Source organism: Nanorana parkeri, unplaced genomic scaffold, assembly GCF_000935625.1.
Source record: "Nanorana parkeri isolate BGI_ZX_2015 unplaced genomic scaffold, ASM93562v1 scaffold365, whole genome shotgun sequence".
NCBI classification, from domain to species: domain Eukaryota; kingdom Metazoa; phylum Chordata; class Amphibia; order Anura; family Dicroglossidae; genus Nanorana; species Nanorana parkeri.
In genome coordinates, this window is record NW_017306633.1 from 91,239 (window position 1) to 117,001 (window position 25,763).

Genomic DNA, 25,763 nt, shown 5'->3' on the forward strand with positions numbered 1-25,763 from the left:
CTTAGTTTTGCTTAAAACTATTTTTTTTATTGGGACAAGTAGATTGTCGTGAAGGACAAGTAGATTTGGCCCCCACTTTAGCCCTTGGACAAGTAGTTTTTTAAAAAATTTCCACACCACTGTATACAGACGGCCCTCAAATACCTTTAAACTTCAGAGCTCACTTCCTTGCTATCTTGTGTTCCTTACTGTATATCTCCTCTCTCATCTTTGATCTTTGAACTTGATAATTGTATTTTTCTGCTGTCTTAACATAAAACAACAATTACTGCTGATAGGATCCCGATAATCCCAGCTGCCAAACATCTTTGCTTGGGGATAGTATTTGATTCTGTTGTCTCATTTAAAACTCACAGTTATTCACTAACCACCTTCTGTTGTTTCCAGCTTAGAAACCATTTCCTGCATCTGTGGTTCTGTCACAACTGACAAAATGAGAACATTAGTTTGTGCCCTCAATATATCCAGGCGTCACTTTTTAACACTCCTCTGTGGCCAACCAAGAAACACAGCTGTCACTGCGTAAGTGACAGCTGGCTCTGCCTATCTAGAGGCAGAGCCAGCTGTACCCGCCCCCTCCCCCGTCCGTTCCGCCAGTCAGAGCTGGCAGATCGGAGCGGGGAGAGGGGAATCCAGCCCTCCCCCTGTCACGGCAGAGAGCCGTGACAGGATCGAGAGGTGAGCGAACCTGGTATGTGTTCGCTCACCTGCCGATCTACTGAGCCGACGTGTGACAGTCTCATTGTCACAGGTCGGCTTAGAACTATGAGGTGAGTGAAAATCACTCATCTCATAGTTCTCCTTTAAAAAAGGCATTCAAGTGCCGTAACTATTAGTACAAGTGTATCTTATTTGTGTATCACTCGGCTGTAGATCCTCAAATCATATCTGAATTGGTGCTGACACTGTCCTTCCTTCTGGGGGGGGAATACTTTTGTTCCCCATGGTCCCTGTGTGTGTTGTAAAGTAGTCACCGATCCAAGCTAGCTCTCCTGATGGATTACAATTTCAATCCAAATGAGTAAACTAAATGTGAGATTGTAGTCCATCACAGGAGCGTGCTTGGAGCGGTGAGTACTTTATAACACACAGGGACCATGGCAAGGTGTGATACCATTTTAATGAACGGCTTGACATCCGCAATGAGTATCAACCAACTATTTCGAAACTTGACAAAGAAAAGGACCAATCCGAGTCATACCTAAAATTCCACTAAATCCATTGATCCCATCTTTGGCCCTAGGGACCCACTAACAGTCTTTATTTCTCCATGAACATGAGATAACGGTCAACCAATCCAGCAGTTTTCCAAAAGAGGCCCCTGATCAAGCTGGCCACTCTCTGCAGGAACATATAATTGGGCAGATTAGAAAACATGTCCCACTCACTGCCACTATGAAATGAACAGAACATTGCTGTTTACATTAGAGGTGCACCAAAATGGAAATTTGAAAACCGAAATGAAACCGAAATAAAAAAAAATTGTCAGGCCGAAACCGATATCAAAAATGTTTTTTATTTTTATTTTTTCTAATTTTTCAAATATTTTATTTTTATTTATTAATTCATTTTTTATTAAATATTTGTATTTGTTACTTTACTTTTAGGGGCTTCGGGGAACCCAGATATTTCCCTTTTAAAATAGAAAAAGAGTTTGAGGACACAGAGTCCTCAATCTCTTTTTCTGCAGCCCCTGTTATCCTCTATACTGAGTGTTCCTGATCATTCCTAACATGAAGACACAGTATTACCATAAGCACAAGTATGAATGAACAGGAGGTGATGTAGATCACTTCCCATTCATTCATAATTGAGGATATAGTAACCATACTCTGTCCTCCAATTATTTACAAACACTCAGCGATCACTGATCGCTGAGTGTTAGTACCTCGCTCTCCTCTCTGACACGCTGTCACAGGAGGCTGAGTGAGCAGTGCAGGGAGGAGAGCTCAGCCTCCTGTGACAGCGCGGCCTGTCTCCGCCCACACACTGCTTTGCTGGACTGTGATAGGAAGCTGAGCGGTGTGGGAGGAGACGCCAGCCGCTCACAGCGCTCTCCTCCCACAGCGCTCGGCAGGCTATCACAGTTTCTCTCCTCCCCACTGCGACACAGAGCAGCGCCCAGCGGGGAGGAAAGAAACCTGGGATGCGCCGATGTATCTGCAGGAAAATGGCACTTTGGGCATTATGCCAAAAGTGCAATTTTCGGCCGATATGTTTCAGTGACCGATATATCGGTGCATCCCTAGTCTACATGCTTTCCAAATATGTTTTGTTTAACCCCTTTTTTCATTTTTTGCACCATGTTATAATCCACTTATTAAACCTGAAAATTACTTTAAACCCCCAAACTTTATATATTTGTATATTATATATTTGTATAATATGTATTTATATATTCTGAAAGCCAAGACCCTATAGAATAAAATGGTGGCAGTTGCACATTTTTACGTTGCACATTACGTTACATTAGCGCAACATTTTTACGTTACATTAGCGCAACTCCTTATCAAACTCCAAAATTAAGTGAAAAATGCACTTAAATGCCCCAAAACAATCAAATAAAATACCAATTTTATTAATAAAATATAAAAGACGAGGTTACCACGAGTAAATGGATACCCAACATGCCCTGGTTTAAAAATTTTTTTGAGAGGTAGAATATTACTTTAACCCCTTCATGACCAGTGACGTACACAGTACGTCACTGGTCATGAAGGGGTTAAAGTAATATTCTACCTCTCAAAAAACATTCTAGATTATGCTTTAGAAGTCAAACACCGGTATTGGCCTAGTTATCTGTGGGCATTGGAAAAAAGAAGTATATTTTTGGAGCATACGGGTCCACTTCGAATGCAGATGCTTTATAAGTGTCCAGGAGACCTTAATAAACTTGAGGACATTTAACAGCCCGGAACATAAAAGGGTTGTAGGGAAGGTACATTTTACAGCATACGTCTTTTCCTGCAGGTCACATATGAGAAGCTATAGCTAATGGGATGGGGGTTTCATTTTTAAAAGACAGCTTTATAACCCTAATCAGCAAACATAATTACAAAGGAAAATTGGGTTCAAGCCTGCGCATAGATACAGTATATACCATAATATAGCATTACGTGTGTTTAACTGCAAAATTCAACATGAATAACAGCTTTGGCTGCAGCTTTCAGGCCACAGGCTCAATATACATGGGTGCATTATCGCATTAGAAGACTGGGTCAAAGGTTCCAAAATGTAAGAAGGTTTAGTTGGCAGGCTGCCCTTTGTATCATTGTCTTATTATATTGTTTGCTGGAGTAGGCCTGGTAGGAGTAATTCATTAGGTATTCTTATTCCAGCATGTGCTTCTTATAGAAGGTACATAAAAATGTTTGGCAACAAGGTCCCAGGGTCATGAAGGTATCACTGGCTGGTCACAGCATATCACCGAAATCCATACTTCTGTCCATTAGACAGTTGACAATTTGTAGATTGCAGGCGCTCATGGGCACGGCCCTACTAACCACTTTATCTTGGAATGTATTGTAAGTGTAATATTGTACAGCGCTGCACAAACTGTTGGCGCTATATAAATCCTGTACCATAATAATAACGACTAAAATAAACAGAGACTATAATGTCCATTTCCCTAATACAGAAGTCATTAACCACTTCTGGGCCGCAATACGTCTATAGACGGCGGCCCGTTAAAGTGGTTAAAGGAGAACTATGGCGTTAGGGCTTTTCACCATAGTTCTCCTAAGGGTAACGGGAGGACACAAACTAGCGTCCTCCCGTCACCCTAGCTCAGTATACCGTGAGCTACAGCTCGCGGTATACTGAGACGCTGCAGCTGAAGCGGATCCCGACAATTGTGCCGGGATCCGCCCAGCTGCGTGAGAGACAGCTGGCTCTGCCTATCTAGAGGCAGAGCCAGCTGTACCCGCCCTCTCCCCCATCTGTTCCGCCAGTCAGCGCTGGCGGATCGGAGCGGGGAATCCAGCCCCTCCCCTGTCACGGCAGAGAGCCGTGACAGGATCAAGAAGTGAGCGAACGCTGGTATGTGTTCGCTCACCTCCTGATCTACTGAGCCGACCTGTGACAGTCTTATTGTCACAAGGTCGGCTAGAACTATGAGGTGAGTGAAAAGCACTCACCTCTTAGTTCTCCTTTAAAACAGCAGCCGTGTTCTTGGTACCGTTTTTAATAGCCAGACATGACTGTTAATGTACAAGCAATCCGACGTCTGTACAGGCGCTGGATCGTTTGTACCATTCCAGCCGCTGATCTCTCCTCCGATCACTGGACCCGGAAGTGATGTGTATTACATCACTTCCGGTGTCACTGTGCACAGTCTCCGGCTTTTAGAGCCAGGAGATGAAGCTTCATCAGCTTCTTTGGGGTCCCTAGGTGACATTAGGGGTCTGAAAGACCCCTGATGTCTCCATAAAGAGGACCTGTCACACCCTATCTGCTATTACATAGGTTGCTTGTTAGCTCCCTTTATAATAGCAATAGGGTTAGTGTAAAAAAATTATAATAAAGTGTTTAAAAGTTATAAATATTAAAGTAACATAAAATAAAAAATAAAAAATGCAAACATTTTTTTTAAAGTACCCCGCCCCCCACATACACACGCAAACAAGCTTCGGTGCACCTATGTGCGAAAACGACAATTGCGCTACACATGTTACATATCGCGTCGGAGTGAAAGCAATAATTCCAGCGCTGTCAATCACTGTTAGCACTAAACTGATGAGCGGTAAAATCGTTTAAAGGGTTCCCTATGGGAATTTTGGGTATTGACGTTTTTTGCAGCTTCACGGGCGAACGCAATTTTAAGTCTTGACATGTTTGGTATCTATTTACCCAACGTGACCCCGTCTTTTATATTTTACCAAAAAATTGGGTATTATATTATGTTTCTGTGCACTACATTTCAATTTAGTTTATTTTTTCCTAAAAATATTGGTTTGATAAACATTTGCGCAAAAACCGTGCAACGTAAAAAATTGCAACTAGCATTTTTTTTATTCTACAGAGCCTCTGCTTTCAGAACATATATCATTGTTTGGGGGTCTGGAGCTGTTTTTTAGCCAAAAATGTATACTTTATCATGTGTGTGCAAATAGTAAGAAAATGCCCCGGACAGCAAGTGGTTAAAGCAGAACTATGAGGGGAGTGATTTTCACTCATCCTCATAGTTCTAGCCGACCTGTGACAATCAGACTGTCACAGGTCGGCTCTATTGATCGGGAAGTTCACTTCCCGATCATCTCCCTGCAGTGAGCTGTGACTGTCAGCCATCTCCCCGCATAGATTCCCCCCTCCGTCCGATCCTCCAGTGCTGAGTGGAGGAACGGACGGGGGAGGGGCGGGCACAGCTGGCTCTGCCTCTACATAGGCAGAGCCTGCTGTCAATCAGCCAGCTGGGTGGATCTCAACAGCATTGTCAGGATCTGTCCCGGTTGCGGTGCTCTCAGTATATAGCTCGCTATATACTGAGCTTTGGGTGATGGGAGGACGCTAGTATATGTCCTCCTGTGACCATAAAGAGAACTATAGGGAAAATACTTACCCCATAGTTCTCTTTTATTCAATTCCCTATTCCCCAGCATGTTAGATCTGTAATACATTGGCAAAATAAGATGTGTGATGAACTTCTACAGTCTTCTATGTTACCTGCAGCTATTCTCTTATCACTTGATAAATAAGATAATGGTGTCCGCTCCTGCTTGGTTCATGACTCACTGGGGGTGATTTACTAACCTAAACACACGCACGCACCAGGTGCGTGTGATTTTCACACAGCAAAACGTATTTATCAACCAAAACGTCTCTTAAAGCATATTTCCACTAATGCCATATATGGAAAAATCATGCACATGATGCATATATAATGCTGCTTCACAGTTTAGACAAAAATGGTTAGCTCATGCATTTACATTCCTGCATTCATCAACGCAAGCAACATAACATAGAGCTAATTTACACAACATCACCTTGCAATTCATGCTTGGCGTTGCACAACACACCTGCTGGGTGTGTACACACTACAAAGGTGTTTAGATTCCACCCATAGATCATGCTGGGAGGGAACACACTACAGAGGTGTATACATGTTCGTGGTGTGTTTATAAGGTTAGTAAATCAACCCCACTGTGTCAGTGCCCTTCCCAAACTTTATGCATTTCTTCCACGCTGGTGAGTAGGCAACTCAAACAAAGCAGTGTGTTGTGTGTGTGTTCATTCCTGAACATTAAAGCTGGCCGTGCACGCTTCGAATTACTCTTGCAATTGAAAGCTGCCAAATACCCAAGCAGCGTGTGTATCTGATTGGCTGCAGTCATTGTTTGGCCAAGAATTTTTAGACCGGCTCCATTGACAAAAGTTAACTAAAAAATTAACTTTTGGAGGGGTGCCAACAGGTCTCAGATTTTTGTCATGTAGCTGAAGCTGGCCATACACTGCTCAAATTTCGGCAGATTCCTGGCCAGCTTCAACAACATAAACACAATGAGGGGGATTTATCAAAACTGGAGTAGTTGTGCATGGCAGCCAATCAGCTTCTCTCTTTCATTTTCAAATCTTAACTAAACAAGCTGAAGAGAGATGCTGATGTTGCCATGGAAAACAAAGAAAAAAAGCACAGTGCTCTCGTGGAGGTGTGGAGCTTGTGTGAATGTGGTCAGTGTGGAGTGCTGCTCTAAGAACAGGAGGAGGAACCTGTGAACGTGGTGATGGAGCAATAAGAGCGCAAATCCAAATGTATTAATAGTGTTGAGACAGCCCGTCTCTGTGAGATTCAAATCAAAAGGTGAACAAAAATGGGGAACTTGTAATACCCGGGGTCCGGGTGCGGGGCGGCCCCGATGAAGGATCTGGGGATGCAAGGAGTGGTGTGGGTTTGTAGTGGCCACCAGATGTGGTTCTGGTAGGGAGTAGCAGTAGCAGCCGTGTTCTTGGTATAACCACTTCCAGCGGATGACGTGTATTTACGTGAACCCGCTGGAAGTGGTTAACTTTATTGCCATCACACAGGGGATAACAAGCCCCTATGTGATAGCATTTGCGGGTGACGGGTTCTCTTTATGAAGCCTGCCCTCCAGTACAGACAATCGAGCATAGCATTGTGCTGGATCTTCTGTAGACCCCCACATGTGACAGCTGAGACAGAAGGCGCTGTGAATTCAGCTCTCCTGTCTCAGCTGGCGGCAGCTGTGATGGAAAGGGGGCATGGGGAACGACAGGTGGGCTGCTATAAAGGTGATCTAGGTGGTTGTACAGCCACCCAGATCATTTTAAGAACACGAGTGGTAGCTTCTCTGCACTACATTTAGCCCTGCTTTTCCGAGGCAGGGCTAAATGTAGAGAAAAAAAACCCTGCCTGGTACCCGTGTATACCCTACTTAGAAACATGGTATTATCTAGCATTCACCTTCAGCAAAAGAACATGATTTAATATGCATTCTATAGAACACCAGCCATTAAGACTACCAGAAATAGAGCGGCTGAATAACTTAAATCCAAATACTTTTCTACAATATATGCAGATCAAACTAGAACACTCGGTTCATTGTGCTACACCTTCTGCTCCGACTCTGCCAGCAGGGAGGTTGCACGGTGTAACACGAATATCTATTTTTGCCTAATTTCTTTACTGTTGGCCGCGGATCAGAAATCTGACATAAGTTAAACAGTCTTCACAGACAAAACCTCAATACAGAACCCAATAGGTCAATACTTTAATGACACGCTCAACTTTGCCTTTTCAACTTGGCTCTTTTCTTAGTCAGCACATCCTCCTGCTGCAGCCTGCAATGGCTTGCTTGACAAAAGCAGATGTGACAATATCAAAGATAGCGAGAGCTTCTTATTAACTGCAAAACTTGACCCTCTCAGTGCAGGGAGCATCCGATGTAATGAGAAGGATCTGCAGGGTGCGAAAGAAATGGATTGCATTTCATATAAAGAGGAAAGAACGCTGTATAGGCATGTCAGTCAACAAGTCGGCACAGGTTGACTTTTATCTGCAAAAGCTTTTAAAGACTCTCAAAATGAGAGAATGCCTTCTATAGAGCCGTGCCATTTACAGCTCTTTGCACAGTACATTGGATGCAAAGAAACTCAAAATGACCTTTTAAAGTAAATATATTGATATTCATCGAGCTATTGAATGATTAAACGCATCAATGAAACGGGTGCTGCGGTTATACGCAAAGAACAGTAAGGCCTTGTTCACACCAAGCGCAGAGCAGATCAGTTGCAGACCGGATCAAAACTGCGTCCAATGTATTCCAATGGTATTCTTTGCTCCAGTTCACATCGCAGAGTGCAGTTCCAGAGCAGGTGAAAAAACTGCAGCAGGCCCCATTTTACCTGCTCTGGATCTGCAAACGCATCAGAAACACATGCAAATGCCTAGAACGCACTGAAAGACCATTTTAAGCTTTAAAAAAAAACCGCATCTAAAAGACTAGTGCGCGTGTGCAGAAACCTGACCAGATCTGCTCTGCATTTGGTGTGAACAAGGCCTATAAAAGCTGAAATTGTATGCTTCTGATACACCGTATTTTGAACTTACTGCTGATGTGTGCTGTGCTATTAAATAAGTTAATCAGACAGATACTTGAAATGTACACTCCCTAATCTCTATGCCTGTTGTCTCCCTCCATTCGCCCTCCCTGTTGTCTCTCTCCTCATTCCTGAGAATGACACAGGAACTCCCCGCTGTTTCCTGGGGTGTCCACATCACACATCCCCGAAGAGCAGTTTTACTAAGGGGTGAATGCGCACGTGAGAATCTGCGCATGTGCACAAATGGCACTGCTCTATGCCAGATATCTGGGAACTGGGAGACTAGCAGTATGTCTGTGCATGGGCAGGGCATGGGCACACACGCCACAGTTATCTAAGGTATAAAACACCACAAACCAGTGGAGTGGATGTGCCACATGTCCCAAAGACTTGACACAGTGCTGCAGCATTTATGGGTATGGACAAGATAATTGAATATGGCAACACAGAACGGGAACACCGATAGGGGTATATTGTGGGGGTGAAGTGCCTCTTTAAAGCATATGTAAACCCTTAGGGCCCATTCACACTAATCGCACAGCGTCTGGTGTGCGGTGCCCCAGCACAGTGCCAAATTGCTGATCCCGGAGCCTCGCACTTGTGTACTTGTTTTGACATAAGCTGTCAACTACCAAAAACTGAAATATCACATTTGGGTGGCCTGACCTTCAGAAGGTAAAGTATACAGAAATTGGGGTGAGCGCATATTTTGAGTTGTTATTGCAACGCTGACATCATTTTTTTAAAGATAATTTTCATATTTTTCAAGCTTGCTGGGCCATTTATTATTGTTGAGAGACTGTGTAGATTAGCTACTAAAGGGAGCTCTCTGTGTCTTTAAAGTGACACTAAACTCAGGAGTTAAATATTAAAAATTCATTCAAGTACCCCAACTATTAACAATAATGTATCTTATTTGTGTATCACTCGGCTGTAGATCCTCAAATCATCTCTGAATTGCTGCTGACACTGTCCTTCCTTCTGGAGGGTGACTACTCTTGTTCCCCATGGTCCGTGTGTGTTGTAAAGTAGCCACCGCTCCAAGCTCGCTCCTGTGATGGACTACAATCTCAATACAAATGTGACATTCAACAACCATTCACTGCAGATGATTCAATCACTGTAATTATAACACATTCACCAGGAAGATTGACCTGCATTGAAATGTTGGTGAATGTCACATTGGCTGCTTTAGAAATATACCCATATTGTTTAGCAGGCTGCTTTTGTTTAGCATTTTTTCAAAAAAAAAAAAAAACTTTAAATGTTTTCTTCTACATCTTCTTGTGGTTAAGTTTTAGGTCAGGTTCAGATATAAGCTATCCCGGGGCCGCGTGATCGTGCACAATAGCGCACAGCAACTTGCGCACGGCCCCATTGATTTCAATGGGGTCACATCCGCACGGCTATGGCTACCTCTTTTTTGCGACATGCACCGTGCAGTTTTTTGAACCACGAACATGTGCGATTGCCGGCAGTATCGCAGCGGGAAACCATTAGAAAATAATGGCTCCGCGGTGGCAGTGGTGGGCGATTCTGTGACTGCGCAGCCATCCGTGTGGTTTCGTGCATGATTGCCATAGTGTGAACATAGCCTTAAACCACATCAATCTGTGGTTCAAACTGAGCAGAAATTGTAGGCATGTCGCCGGCACAACAGTCGTTGTTTTCCAGTTGTTTTCCAGATGAAATAAATAACGTAAAACTGGAACCAAAACTTTATTTTTAGCTTTGGATAGAGTAGAGGAGGGTTAATACTAGGGATGCACCTATACGGATACGAGTATTCGGGCGCCCAAATGATCCGATGCCTAGCACGAGTACTTTTTGTATCAGGAAGCCGGGCAGCGCGTCATTACACGCTGCCCGGTTTCCTGATTGTCACTTGTGATGAGAGAGCATGGAGCCCACTTCCCGGCCAATCAGGAAGCCGGAGAGAGGGGGCAGGCTGGGACGGCTTTCTTGTTAAATCGGGAAGAATGACTCGCCACCTGGCTTCCTGAATGCGACTTCCGGTACTCTGTAATTGGTATCGGCGAGTGTTACCCAAATTACTATTTTACGTTATGAACCGCTATATTAGTGTTCAAACTTACAAGTATATGGTTCTGAGGATTCAATCATGAGATTTTTGAGCTCAACACAATAACAGAATGTATTGGTATATAGTATCAAGACTTAAATACAGCAAACCAACAATCTATTTAACTACAAAATACAAAGAAAAGATTTAAACATTCAAAATACACAGACATTGATATATAACAGACAAACGGTAGACATACATTTAAGTGGGGGAAAGAGTATATGGATATTTACCCATTCATTGTCACATGAGGGCCCCATCCTGGTGGTCTAAAAAGACTACCTCTTCCCTTCCTGCCCCTTGATTGATAGATCTCTGCTCCTCATAGGGAAGCATTGAGAGACTTTGATTGGTGGCCTCCCAATGCCCAATCTATTCAGATTGGAATTCCTATATTGTGATTGGACGTTCCCAAATCCCCCCTGCCAGAACCTCCAACCCCCCTCTATGCAAATCTATTAAGATGAGCGGGAAATTCTAGATGGGCAGGTGTCCTTAGGCTAACCCCAGGCCATGATTTCATCTAAACCAGGGGCACAATCTGGTTGTTTTACTAGCGACAAGGAAACCTTTGATGATATTGGCCAGAGACAAAAGAGTGTATGCAACCTATTGTGCGAATCATATGTCTTATGAAGATTTGACATAAATGCATAAGCTAACACAAGTACTGTAAAAAAAGTATGGGCACTCGTACTCGGTACCAAAAAACGGTATTGGTGCATCCCTAGTTAATACCCCTATCAACTTTAATTTGCCCTCTGTGTCCTATTGAGAAGATTAATCTTCACTTCCTGTCTGATAGCCACAGCAAGAAGTGAGGGAACATTCCCCCAAAGAGAGAGAAATCCCTGGTGGTCAGCAGGGTTACCAGAACAATGTCCCCATTGGAGATGACAACCCAAAATTTGGGATTTTCTTTCACTTTGAGTGATAATGGTCACCGGGACAAACAGAGTCTCCCTAAAGAGGACACCGGCAGCAATAAGACCCCATTCACATCTCACAGCTCAATGTCGCCAGTAGCTTGTAGCTCAAGCTTGTCACTTGAACATGACCTATTTTATGGCGGATTTCGTGCGATTTGGCCCAATAGGCTTCAATGGTGTAGCTCAATGTCGCGCGGCATTGCGCTACCGATGTGTCACTTTTGCACAGAAATATAAACAGGAGCATAAGCAGGAAGAGGAATTATGTCATATCAAGACCGCTTTTGATTGGATACAGCCCAATGTAGCAGCTATGAAGTCCATGGCAAAAGTAGCGCGGCGTAGCGCGACAATATGTTTTTCTAGATTTGTCTGGATTGTACATTTAACTTATATCTTAAATCTCTCATTTGTCACGTCTTTGAAAACTTTGTGCCGTGTCATGTGAAGGGAGTTTTAGGTTTTCCCCGCTCTTGTTTCTGTTGAACTCTATAATTATAACCAAGTTCTCTGTAATTTGTCTCATCCTCATACATATTTGGATTCCACTGGGATTTGCAACATCCTGTGTCTATGACGTTTGTGATGTTCTGTGTTACAATTTTAGAGGCTCATTCCATTTTCTAAATTAAACTCAAAAAGCGCTTTTTTTGATGTAGCTCAGTGTGAATGGGGTCTTAAAGCCTAAGGCTGGGTTCACACCTGAGCGGTTTTTTTCAGGTCGTTTTGCAGCTCGTTTTTTTCGCGTTGTTCCGTTCAGTGAAACGCGCGTTTCACTGGCGGTATGATTTTTTTTTGTTTTTTTCCTTTATTTAAAAATAAATAAATGTTAGTTTCACTTTTAAACTTCCCGCCGGCTCCGCCCCCCTGCGACGCGGCCGCTCGCAAGGGACGGAACCCGGAAGTGGGGATCGCGGACAAGGTAAGACCTATACTCTGTATTCCGAGTGTGCCTCGTGGTTACCGCTTTGTTAACCGCGATCCACACTCGGGAATACCAATGGAAACGCGCGGCAAAATGCCCCAAAGAAGCTCCTGTACTTCTTTGGGCGTAGGGCGTTTTGCAGCGCGTTCCTACGCGATGTAAAACGCCCAGGTGGGAACCATGCCCATAGGCAATCATTGGTTTTCACATGTTGAGCGCTTTACAACGCGTTCCGCAATAATTGTTTTTCACATGTTGAGCGCTTTACAACGCGTTCCGCAATAATTGGTTTTCACATGTTGAGCGCTTTACAGCGCGTAGGAACGAGCTGTAAAACGCCCGGGTGTGAACCAGGCCTAATAGGTGTTCTCATCCCTCTTTGCTATCCAAAACTAAAAACAAATGTGGTTTCAGTTGCACTTTAAGTGTGGCGGTTTGTTACTAATAAACAAAGTTGTGGATCTGTCTGGAAGTCTGTCAAGGCTGCAATGCAAATTGTGTCTATTTTCTACTAAATGACCATGCTGGATAATATCCCTAGAAACCTCAACCAGCAGCTGTGTATCTTCTTCCAGGTCTGGAGACAAGGTCTATGACGCAGGAGGAGTTATTAATATATCGAAACTCTGATTGGCCTGCACACTCACACCAGGTCTCATTCCATCTGGTGAGTGTGTGAAGGTTGAGGGAAGCACGTTGGTGGAAAGGACACATAAAGTGGAAATAAGCGTTGTACGAAGGACACTTTTTGTGGATTTAAGCACTATATCAAAAACGATTTACACTTTTTACGCTTTATAAGTAGTTTTTGATGTTTACACTAGACACTGATGGAGAAATAAGTGTTTGGTTATTGCTTATAAGTATTTCTGGTAGCTAATATTAATGAAACTCATTTACTCATTATGTATTAGTATATGTTTAACCCTTCAGGTGGCGGAGGTGTTTGATACTATTACATTTTGTCTATTACAGGGTCCATCTAAATACAGCAGATAGAAATGTGGCCAGGGAAGACACATCCACTTCTCAGAGAGGGGAAAAATAATACAATGAATAGAACCTAAAGTGACACTGAATTCAGGAGTTAACTCTTAACAATGCATTCAAGTACCCTAACTATTAACAGAACTATCCCTTATTTGTGTATCACTCGGCTGTAGATCCTGAAATCATCTCTGAATTGGTGCTGACACTGTCCTTTCTTCGGGAGGGGGGCTACTTTTGTTCCCCATGGTCCCTGTGTGTGTTGTAAAGTAGTCACCACTCTAAGCTCACTCCTGGGATGGACTACAATCTCACGTTTAGTTTACTAATTTGGCATGTACTTTGTAGCTGCTACATTGGGATGTTGATGTGACATAATACTGGCGTATTCTATGCTGTATGCCTATAGGCCTCTATTTGCACCCGTGTGCATCAGCCCTAAAACTGCATTTTACCCAACTTCATAGAAAGGTTTGATGCTCACTCAGCTTTGGGCTTCACTATTTTTTAGTATCAATGCCCATTCACACTGGCCCATTTTAGCAGACGGGCTAGTGTGAACTTGCTCTAATACTAAAAACATATGCATTAGGACCCGTCTACGTTTTTGTGGCAGGCTAGTGCATTGAGGCGACACAACGTACACCGCCAGAGCTGTCACTGTTTCCTTTTTTCCTTTTAACTTTATGTAGTGTGTACAATGTGTACACCTTATTCATCACTTGTTCTGTCTGATGTAGGGGATCCTGTGAGACCCCGAAACGTCACATTGAATGTATCACGCTATGCTGCTCGTATGTCAATAAACAGACACATTTGATTCACTATTTGGAGTGCCAGTGTCCCTATATCTTCTACTAGCACCGTATTCAGGTCTTCGTACAGCAGAGTGGTGCGCTGCAATAAAATGCAGGATGTTTGTATTTTTTTGCAGTACACCACTCATCGCCCCCATGTTGTGGTGTGAATGGGACACATAAAAAACATCTGTTTACTATGCGGGGACCTGTGTTGAATCGGTGCAGAAAACGCAGGTCAGTGCAGTATGTGTGAAAGGACCCTTAGTGACACATTACTGGGGCAATACTTCCCAGAGCTACAGCTTGCACACACTTCTTTTGCCAGCAGCATAGTTGAAGAATACATAACAAGGGGTATTAAAGGAAAGCTCCAGAAACAACATATTCCAGGATAATGCTACTAGAGAGATTATAACCAAATAGCTGAATGTATTCTAGTAAGTGTTCTCAGCCACATAAACTGTAAAGCTGTGTTTGAGGTTTATTAATTAGATTCCTGGCAAACATAGAAAGAACATTTTTGGCACGGCTTACATTATTCTATGTTTCTTGTGTGTAATTTTCTTGTCTACCGCTTCCCTCACATGTCAGCCACCTTAAGAAATAACACCATAGTAATAATAATAATCTTAATAATAATAATGAAAATGAAACAATGCAGGTTGTGGCTAAGATGGCTTTAAAGCAAACCTGTGACAAGCAAGAACAACATATGAGAAATTGCAGAAGCCAAATCAACATTTAGGCTCAACAATGCAATTGCAGGTAGGACAACGCATGTCAGTGCATGCATGAATTAGCCTGTAGTGAATAAATGTAACAGCCAGCACACCAGACAGATAGTGTATATAGTAGAATTTTGAAGTGGCAAGAAGCAACATACATCAATTTAACTGTACATGACGTCCCTGAAGAATCAGCAGTGGAGATGTTGGCAGCAGGTGACGCAGTGGCGACGCGTCTCGTCATTGATGGAGGACAGCACAGGAGGAGGTAGCTGTGGGCTATAATCCACGTGTATGCTGTGCACACTTGCAGATTATGGTAAAAGCTCACCACCACCAATGATGTTTACTTCGGTTTTAAGGTTTTCATTTGGGGTTTTTTTTATACAGTATATCATGTTTTATTTTTACATGCTTCCTCTTTCAAGTGTTTAATGTTGTTTTAAATCTAGAGATTTGTTTTAGCAACCCTTTGCAGAATAAATTAGTCACTACTTCCTGCTAAGAAATCAGCCACAGACGGAGTGCATTGTTTTGAATGATTTGGCCAACTCAGCGACTTGCAAAATAAACAAGAGGAGTAAGGCCTCATACACACCAGTGCAATTTGTCCTGCGTCTACTGTCGCGCTGCACTGTACAACAACAAAAATCATATTATTCCTGACGGTGCCTGTTCACATCAATGCAACATGGATTTTTAGAACGGTGCTGGTACTTCTTTTGGTGCTGCACAGTGCATTTTTGGCCCCATAGTCTTCAACAGAAGCACATGAAAAATGCATGTACATAAAGTGCTTTAAGGAGAAGTATGGGGAAAGTGAAATGCATCATCCCCATAGTTACAGTCCACGTGTGACACTACAGCTGTTACATGTCGGCTCTATAGATTGAGAGCTGAGTGATCACAAACCGCTGATCGCTCAGCTCACAGTTTCCAGGGGCGGGGGTGGGCACATCTGGATGTGGATCTAAAGAGGCAGAGCCAGCTGTCAATCATGCAGCTGGGTGGATCCTGACAATATTGTTCGGATCCTTGCTGGCAGCAGCTCAGCTTTGCGCTGTCAGCATACAGAGGACCATAGCCTGCTAGAGACTGACTTTTGGGTCACAGGAAATTCTCTCCTGTGACCCAAAAGAGAATAAATGTCAAAAAAGGTTTGGCCATAGTTCTCTTTTAAAGTCTCCTCAAAAGGACTAATGAGGTCACAGCAGATATTGCTTATCATTGGCCAAAATAAAAGAATAAAGCATGAAAACGCATAAAAAATGCACTACATATATGCACTTAAAAATGCGCAATTATGCAGGAGCACTAGTGTGAACCTAGGCTTCTGTAGCACTATAAGGCTCCATTCACACAGTTATCCGCACATATTCAGCTGGCCGAATACGTGCGGAGACGCTCTAAACAGAAAAGACAATGCACTTTAATGTGCACTGTTCAGACATTTGCGGCAGACGCACAATACAAAACCGCACGGCCCGCAAAAAAGTACAAGTGCAATTTTTTGACGGATTCCGCACATTGGTGGATTTATAATAGCCACAAACACATGGAATCTGTGCAGGTGAAAGATTTTAGCGTTTGCGTTGCCACGCAGTCTTCCGCACATGGAATGGAGCCTTAGGCAGGAAGCAGAACCTGCACATGACATGAGCAAAAATGGCTGCCCCTGTGCACACACAGCATTGCATGTGATCTATAGGAAGGGCCCATTTACACTCGTGTACATTTTCGTGTGTACTAATACTTTTTGGCATCTTGATGCACGTTGCATTGAGCACACTGATTCATTTTCAGGGGTCTCTCATGCATGCATGTACCACTTTTCTCCAGTGCAACGCAATGCATAGTATTCTGGTACCGGGTGTTGCTGTACACTGCAGCCATTTAAATGGCATCTGCCACACTGTAACGCATGCTAGGTGTGTTGTGTGATAGTGTGTGATATTGTGTGATTAATGGGCACTTAGGTTTGAATGGGCCATAACAAATTTTAAACTACAACACATAAAAAAAAGGTTCACAAACATGCGAGGGCTCACAGACACCACATCACATGTGTTCACGTGCACTGATGATGTGCGTTGTGGTGCATTATTGCTTGTGCTGCTATGCATTGTTTACATACGGTGCAGATCTTTTTGATTTTTTTAAAGACATTCATTTTTATTTTAGGTAATGCACTCTGCAGTCCTGAAGTGCGTCAGAATGAGCTGGTACCGTAAAATGCTGTCTGCCTGCACCCTAAAAACACATTACACCCCATTTGAATCTTCTACCTCCACCATATTTAAAAGCAAAACCAGTTGGGCTCAGTCCAACCAAAAACTTGTACTGACACACCACCCTACCAGCCCAATCAGTTGTGAATAGGACATCCCCCACCCCCCATCTACACGTCGCCAATGGGCGGGGAATGCTCCAGCCAAAACTGATTGGGCCGGGAGCAAGGGTGTCAATTGCAGTTTTGGCAGAATTGGATGAACTCTGGCCAATAAGGCTCATACCAAGTCCCCCACGAAAGCAAAAGCCTGTGCATGGCTCTCATGAGGCATTGATCTCAGTTGCAATACTCTGCAAGCTTCAATACAAAATAATAAATGCAGATTTTATTTTAAACTGTGGGTGCATTTTTAATATTTTAGCAAAATATGGACTTTGCCTTTAAATCCTATGTACCAGCTATGAATGGTCACCTCATCACAACCAAGGACGGCGAAAGCATGAGACAAAGGATCCATCATCCCGATATCTATAATTCTCCACATACATAGAGAAGGAGGTGAGGGTGTGTGTCCATTCATACATGACACCCTGTCACAAGCAGACAGCTGATCACCATACAGCCATGTGTGTGATAGGGAAGCCCAGGACATACACACAGCCCCTCCTCCACTACCCCCCAATACACAGCCCCTCCGTACACAGCTCAGACAAAAGGCACCATCCTGCCATTCACATTGCGATCACTCAGCACCTACCGAGAACAGGGTGGCGTAGAAGGACAGGGAGAATTTGATGCAGTAGTAGGAGCGCAGGGTGGCCCTCCATGTGTCACCTCCAGACATATCTGCTGATCACAAGCCGGGGGCTCCGTCCTCCTCCTCACTCATTGTAAGCACACACAGCACTTCCGTGTGGAGGAGAAACAGAAAGTGAATACAGGGAGGGGACATCATCAAACCCTTCAATGCCCGGCCTCCTGACATCACCTGCCATGACACACACCTCTCCTCACCGAGCCTGGGGCTGTGTCCCAGCAGATGACATGTCCCCAAACCAAACTAATGCCCCCTCACTAATAATGTCCACACACAAATAATGTCCCATCACTAATAATTTCCCCTCACTAATGTCCACACACAAATAATGTCCCCTCACTAATGTCCACACACAAATAATGTCCCCTCACTAATATCCACACACAAATAATGTCCCCTCACTAATAATGTCCCCATCCTAATAATGTCCCTCACTAATGTCCACACACAAATAATGTCCCCTCACTAATGTCCACACACAAATAATGTCCCCTCACTAATGTCCACACACAAATAATGTCCCCTCACTAATAATGTCCCCGTTCGGGGGGACATTATTACGTTGCATCTACGTTCGGACAGTTGACCGAACGTAGATGCAATCTGTCTGCACATAGGTCATTTGTCCCTAGCCATCGGGTTACCGCTAAATGTGGAAATACATGGGAATAGCGGAGGACATCTGCGGCTCTTGTGGGCCTGTCATTGCTTTATACAACATTCCCAGATGCAGCTGTCCACATACCCTTGTGATTCCAGCTGCAAGATCCCGCAGTCCAAACCTATTGGTGTGTGTGTGAATGAGAACATTTACCACACAAACGCTTACTTCACAAGCTGAGGGCTATGGGTAATGTAACTATGTACAACGTGACAATTGCTATTAAACCCTCCATGTAAAATGCAATACGTAGCAGCATACTATAGGATTCACCATGTTTACTTTCTGTGGGCAACCCGTCATTTCTGTGCAATCTTCATTTGAAGCCTCTACAGGTGAAACTCGAATAATTAGAATATCGTGCAAAAGTAATTGCAGTAAGTGCTGCAAAAGGGGCCCAAACCAAGTACTGAGAACATATGCATGCTTGTACTTTTCAGAGGTCCGATATTGTTCTATGTACCATCCTTGTTTTATTGATTGCATGTAATATTCTAATTTTCTGAGATTGTGGATTTGGGGTTTTCATGAGGTGTAAGCCATAGTCATCACAATTATGACAAATCACGGCTTGAATTATCTTGCTTTGCATGTAATGAGTCTATCTCGTATATTAGTTTCACCTTTTAAGTTGCATTAGTGAAATAAATGAACTTTGCACGATATTCTAATTGAGTTTCACCTGTATATAAAAAGTTGAAGGAGTGAGCGTACATGCTTAAGGAATGACTGCTAAACAAAAGTAAGAGAACGGAGGTATATTCTAAAAATGAATGGATGCTGTAGGTTGTCCTTATGTAGGGATGTCCCGATATCGATACTAGTATCAGTATCAGGGGCCGATACATGGCATTTTCAGAAGTACTTGTACTCATGAAAATGCCCCGATACTGCCCTTTAAATTTTTTAATCGGATTGGTCGCCTCAGGTCCCGCGCTTGTGAGGTCCTGAAGCAGTCTTCCGGGGACCTGGCAGTAGCTTTCTTTGACGCTGCCTGCCAGGTCCACGTCTCCTCCTCCTGATTCAAGGTGCAGGCAGTGCTTGAGGCAGCCCCACACCTTGAATACAGCCTCGGAGCGGGCACGTGACTGGCACCTGCTCCGTTCTACTCACTATGCACACGTAGAGCAGGCTCGGCACAGCACCTATCAGAGCCTGTAGAGAGACGCAATATGCAGCGCTGGAGAGACCTAATAGGCAGCCCTGGTGACATCTATACGCAGCCCTGCAGAGACTCATTGGCAGCCCTGGTGACATCTGGACACAGCTGGTGACATCTGGGCGCAGCCTGATGACATCTGGACGAAGCCTTGTGGGATCTGAACGCAGCCTTGTGGGATCTGAACGCAGCCTTGTGGGATCTGGACGCAGCCTGGTGAGATCTGGACGCGGCCTTTTGAGATCTGGATGCAGCCTGGTGGGATCTGGACTACATATGTCAACAGGCTGCGTACAGAGCTCACCAGGCTGTGTACAGATTCTGTATGCAGCCTGGTGAGATCTGTACACAGCTTTGGTGTGATTTGTATGCAGCCTGGTGGGATCTGGAGTGCAGATGTCACCAGGCTGCGTCCAGATTCTGAAAGCAGCCTGGTGATATCTGTATTTAGCTCTGGTGAGATCTATTCAGGTTTGGTGAGATCTGGACGCAGCCTGGTGGGATCTGGACTACATAGCTCACCAGGCTGCGTACAGAGCTCACCAGGTTGCATACAGATCTCACCAGGCTGCGTATAGATTCTGTACACAGCTTTGGTGAGATTTGTATGCAGTCTGGTGGGATCTGGAGTCCAGATGTCACCAGGCTGCAACCAGATATCACCAGGCTGCTTCCAGATTCTGAACGCAGCCTGGTGAGATCTGTTTTCAGCCCTGGTGACATCTGTACGCAGCCTGATGAGAAACTGCCCTAAAATCATTAGTCTGTATTGCTTTTAGAAAACAATGTCGCATGTCCCTTTAAGAAAAGTATCGGTAATTGGTATCGGCAAGTACCTGAGGGCAAGTAATTGGTCTTGAAAAAGTGGTATAGGGACATCCCTATCCTTATGTAAATACATTTTCTTAGATATAAAAACAAGGAAGGTATAAAATTATATTAAGGTTAAAATATTTTTATACTATTTCAAATGCAGATGAAATCACGTATAATAGATTCTGCTCCTTGATGTTTAAAGGTTTTACAGGGTTATTCACAAAAGGGTGAAGAGTTTTGAGAAGGCCGGAGAAGTAAACAATCTAGGAAAACATAGCTGAACTGCAAAGTGAGCTGAATTGGAGAATGTTTCCAGTTCAGCGATGTTGTCCTAGATTGTTCACTTCTCCTGCCTTCTCCAAACTCTTCACCCTTTTCCTTGCAGGGTCCTATGGAGCCACCCTTGTGTGTGCTAGTAAGCTGTGTGTGACTCCAGAAAAACAGGCACAGCAAGGCAAGACATTGTGTTGCTTCCTGCACCTCCTTCCTCCCTTCTTCGAGTTATTAGATGGACAGCTGCTGGAGACTGCTCTGTCCCTTCTGATCTTGTACTAGACAGGAAGTTCGGGGAAGCTGAGCTGAAAAGAGTTGGAGCCAGCTGTTCATTGGAGGAATTTATCAAAACTGGAGCAGACAGATTCTGGTCCAGTTTTGACAAATTCCTCTGGATGACTATATATGTTTTGGCAAGAATGTAAAAAAATTATTTGCTGGGAAATGTATATTTAATTGATCTGGATTAATTATCAAAAAAGCTGAAGGGTTTAATATTATTTTAAGCACTGCTGGGACTGCAGCTGCAATGCAATGCAGACTGTATCAGGTCATTGGCTCAAGGATGCCATCTCCTCCACTTCTTCCGGGTCTGGCAACCTCTTCAGGCATTGGACAGCTCCTGCTGGGAGCCCTTTTTTTGCTATAACAAAAAAAAGTATCTTTAGAATCTTGTGGTGGTGAGGAAGTACAAAAAGGAATCAAAAAGGCCGCCACACACAATCAAACACAGGTCAGCAGATTCATATTTATTGCCATGGTGTAGTGTGAATGTCAGCTCTGAGACTGATTGAGCTGCTTCTTTGAATGGAGTCGGTCCTTTTGAGATACATTTGCATTGCAGGAAAAACAGGTCAAATGCAGTACTGCATTTGAATGCATAAGGCATCAGCACTTGACTACATAAACCTGCTTTCTAAATCACTGAACAATAACACGTATGCAGCCATGTCCACATTTCTGTTTTGCATTTTTCAGCATGTTCTCAGTTAGCAAGTGTACTAAAAAATTAAATAAGTGTGGTAGCATGACACCTAGCCTGAGAAGGCTGAGAAGATGTCAACAAGGGCAGTCTACATAGTCTTCTCAGTAGAGGTTGTCCTTTAAAGTCTTCTACATACTGTACAAAACCTCTACATAGTCTTCTCAGTAGAGGTTTCCATTAAAATTCTTCTACATAATGAAGTGAAATGGGGGAGTCCCTTACACACAGATTTAAATAGGGCTTGTAGTCTGAGCCCCACTGATTCATACCTGTAACATGCAGATGATGACCCTACCTAACCTTGACCTGAGGTGTGCCACGGTCACTATGGTCAGTATGCAATAAGGGGGCATACTCAGAGTAATACTGATGGAAGGGGTACGGGAGGGTGGGATGACTCGATCATCCCGATGGGTGAGGGGGGTTTAAATGTGTGGGGCTCCTCCCACAAATCCAGCCAATAATTGGCCTCAAACGTATCTTACAGTTCTTCCTAAACCCAAAAAGGACCTGGGGGAAATCTCCAACTATAGACCGATCTCCTTGATAAACAATGATTTAAAACTCCTAACTAAAATTCTTGCTAATCGATTGAGCTCCTTCCTACATTCATAAGGATCAAGTGGGCTTCATTAGGGGTTGGCAAGGCCCCGATCAAATTAGAAGGGCCATTGATATTATCACTTTGTTGCAGTCAGGGTGGGATGGTGGGCAATCACAATCTGGGCTTCTGTTGTGCATTGACTTACAAAAGGCCTTTGATTCAGTGTCTTGGCAATATCTTTTCCAGCTGCTTGAGAGATGGGGGTTTGGCCCCCTCTTTCTGAACACGTTGCGGGCCTTATACACCACCCCGTCAGCACAAATTGGGCTACAGGGCCACATCTCTGATTCCATAGCTATCTCCAAAGCAACACGTCAAGGTTGTCCACTTTCCCGACTGCTTTATGCATTACCGATAGAGCCCCTAGCGATCCGTGCTAATGTTAATATTAAGGGAGTGGGCTGTGGTAGGCAGGAGCATAAGTGTGCTTTATTTGCGGATGACTTGCTCTTGCTTCTCACTTCACTCTTGACCACACTTCCTAATATCCTGTCATTGTTGACTCAATTTGCTGGGGTATCTGGATTGCAGGTCAATGCATCCAAATCATTTGCTCTTAATATTAATATGCCCCAGGAATTGTGGTCTCGGTTGTCGGAACATTTTGATTTTACCTGGTCCACGGAGGCTTTGCAATATCTAGGGATTAAACTTACACCTGTCTTTTTACAACTATATAAGAAAAATTATATACCCCTGTTTCACCAACTCCGGGAGGATATGTCTCGATGGGACTCCTGTAATTTGTCATGGTTGGGTCGCATTCATGCACTCAAAATGACGTTGCTCCCCAAGATCCTATATTACTTTTGGGCTCTACCCATAGCTGTACATAAGCCAGACCTTTTAAAATTCCAATCCTTAATTATTAAATTTGTTTGGCATGGAAAACATCCTAGACTCTCAAACTACTGCATCGTTCCAAACGGACAGAGGATCTGGGTGTTCCCAATCTCTTGCAATACTATAAGGCAGCGCGGGTGGCTCAGTTCTCCTCTGTGTATGACCAGGGATATACACCAGATTGGATCCTAATGGAATCCCTCTCTGCCTCGGGTACACCAATTGATGCCTTGAAGTGGATGTCCCTGAGACAGAGGCCGGTCATTCTGGCCCCAACCTTGTCTTGTTCTATGATGGAATGGGAATCATTCCGAAGGGGAGGTGGGTTGGTGTCGCCTTATACTCCTCTGGCTCCCGACTTCCATAATCCTAATTACCCCCCGGAGTATCTCCTGGAGCGTTCCATTGGTGGCAAGACAAAGGCCTGTACAATTCTTTAAAGGTCGTAAACCACTTACTTTGACCTACTGTTTTGCACATGCCATCTTCTGAATCCTTTCACTATAGACAATTGTTACACTTTTTAGGTTCTTTGAAAACACCTAACGTGATGTCTCCTTTTAAAACAACTTACAAACATTGGTGTCTTGGAGCTGGGTCCCAAAGGGGGGTGTCTCACTGCTCTATTCCCTCTTGGTAGATTCTAAAAGTAAATTACCCTATATGTTAGCTTGGGAACAGGGCCTGGAAACGGTTATTCCACTGGATGTCTGGCATCAATGTTGTTCCCGTGTGTCATCTGGTTTACTCAATATTTCACTAGTAGAAGCTAATTATAAGGTTTTATCTAGGTGGTATATGGTTCCTGCCAGACTAGCAAGAATATACCCAGAGGTTTCTCCTCATTGTTTTCAGGGATGTGCTCAACCGGGCACGATGTATCACATATGGTGGGAATGCCCTAGATTGAGACCCTTTTGGAACCGGCTTTACGCTCTAATATTTAGGGTTACTGGGGTGAGGATCCCGCGAGAGCCCCAATATGTGTTGCTGAATCGCCCGATTCCAGGACATTCTAAAGCTTTGGATAAATGAATTACTTTCCTTTTGTTGGCAGCCAAAATAACCATAGCTAGGGCTTGTAAATTGCCAACAATTCCATTCCACTTGGTCAAACAAAAAATGTTGTGGATTATGGTCCAAGAGAAACTTCACAGCATCCTCTAAGATACTGAAAAATGCTTTGAATTGACCTGAACCCCCTGGATGTTATATACAGGGGTGCTGGAAACCGGGTAACTTCTATTGTACAATTTTTCTTTTTTTTTTTTCTGGGCTCTATGTTTAATGTTTAAGTAGATGTTGGGCTATTTGGTCGGGGATGGATCTACTTTTTTCGGACTCTTAAGCTGTTCTGCTTCTTATAGTATATTTTTCTTTTTCTTCTTTTTGTCTGTTTCTTCCTTCTTTAGGCTCACATATGGGCGCGGTTTAGTACACTGATGTTGGACAGAAAGTCTTCTATGTATATAGATATGGAGGAGGCCATACCAAATGTTTGCTTCAGACACAGGTGGGTCCCTATGCCTAATATTCCTCTTAGACTGTTTTGATTTTGTTTTTGTTGATGGGGGATAATTGGGCAAGAGTAGGTGGATAGATATGTTCTGCTTCACAGAATTATTATGCATTGTTTGTATGGTTTCTACCGGAATATGCTAGTGTGGAAGACCCTGAGATGCAATTGTATGCTATACTGTTTGTGCATCATGTGCTATCTTATTGTTTTATTCTATTTTAAAAAATGTAATAAAATACTTTGAAAGTTAAAATTCTTCTACATAGTCTTTTCTGCAGAGGTTTCCATTAAAAGTCTTTTACATACCTAATCTCTACATAGTCTTCTCAGTGAAGGTTTCAATTAAAAGTCTTCTACATATGTAACCTCTACATAGTCTTCCCAGTAGAAGTTTCCATTTAAAGTCTTCTACATGCATAACCTCTAAACAGTCTTCTCAGTAGAGGTTTCCATTAAAAGTCTTCTAAAGGTGATGCTTATCATAATTTATTAAATATTACACACCAACTCTGTATAGCTTTCATTTAATATCACAAAAGAAGAAGTTGTGTTCAGCATCCTGCTACAACTAATCGCAGATTAGCTTTGACTGCACACACTAAACCTTGTCTTTAACACATTTCAAACTATTTAAATGCTGAGTTACAGTAAACCTGTAAGGAAATAACCCAACATTCAACAGCATCTCCAGTCAATGATGACAGCACCCCCATGTTATTATCCTCACTTTTCTTTAGACAAAGTCAGCTGCAGGGGCATTCTGGGCTTTTTCCATAATGTACAATGTATGCAAAAAATATTTACTAGATTTGTCAATGGTTCTCTACTTTAAAATGTCAAACGTTCTT

General features: G+C 43.3%; 1 protein-coding gene across 1 annotated transcript in view; it reads right to left on the minus strand.

Moving 5' to 3' along the window:
- The window catches only part of LOC108788964 (tetraspanin-15-like), an 89,810-nt gene extending 71,617 nt beyond the window's left edge, over positions 1-18,193 (minus strand). The window contains exon 1 of the mRNA XM_018558873.1: positions 17,996-18,193. Coding sequence (XP_018414375.1) covers positions 17,996-18,082 — 87 coding nt within the window. The 5' untranslated portion in view covers positions 18,083-18,193. The remainder of the gene's footprint in view (positions 1-17,995) is intronic.
- Positions 18,194-25,763: the final 7,570 nt, after the last annotated feature.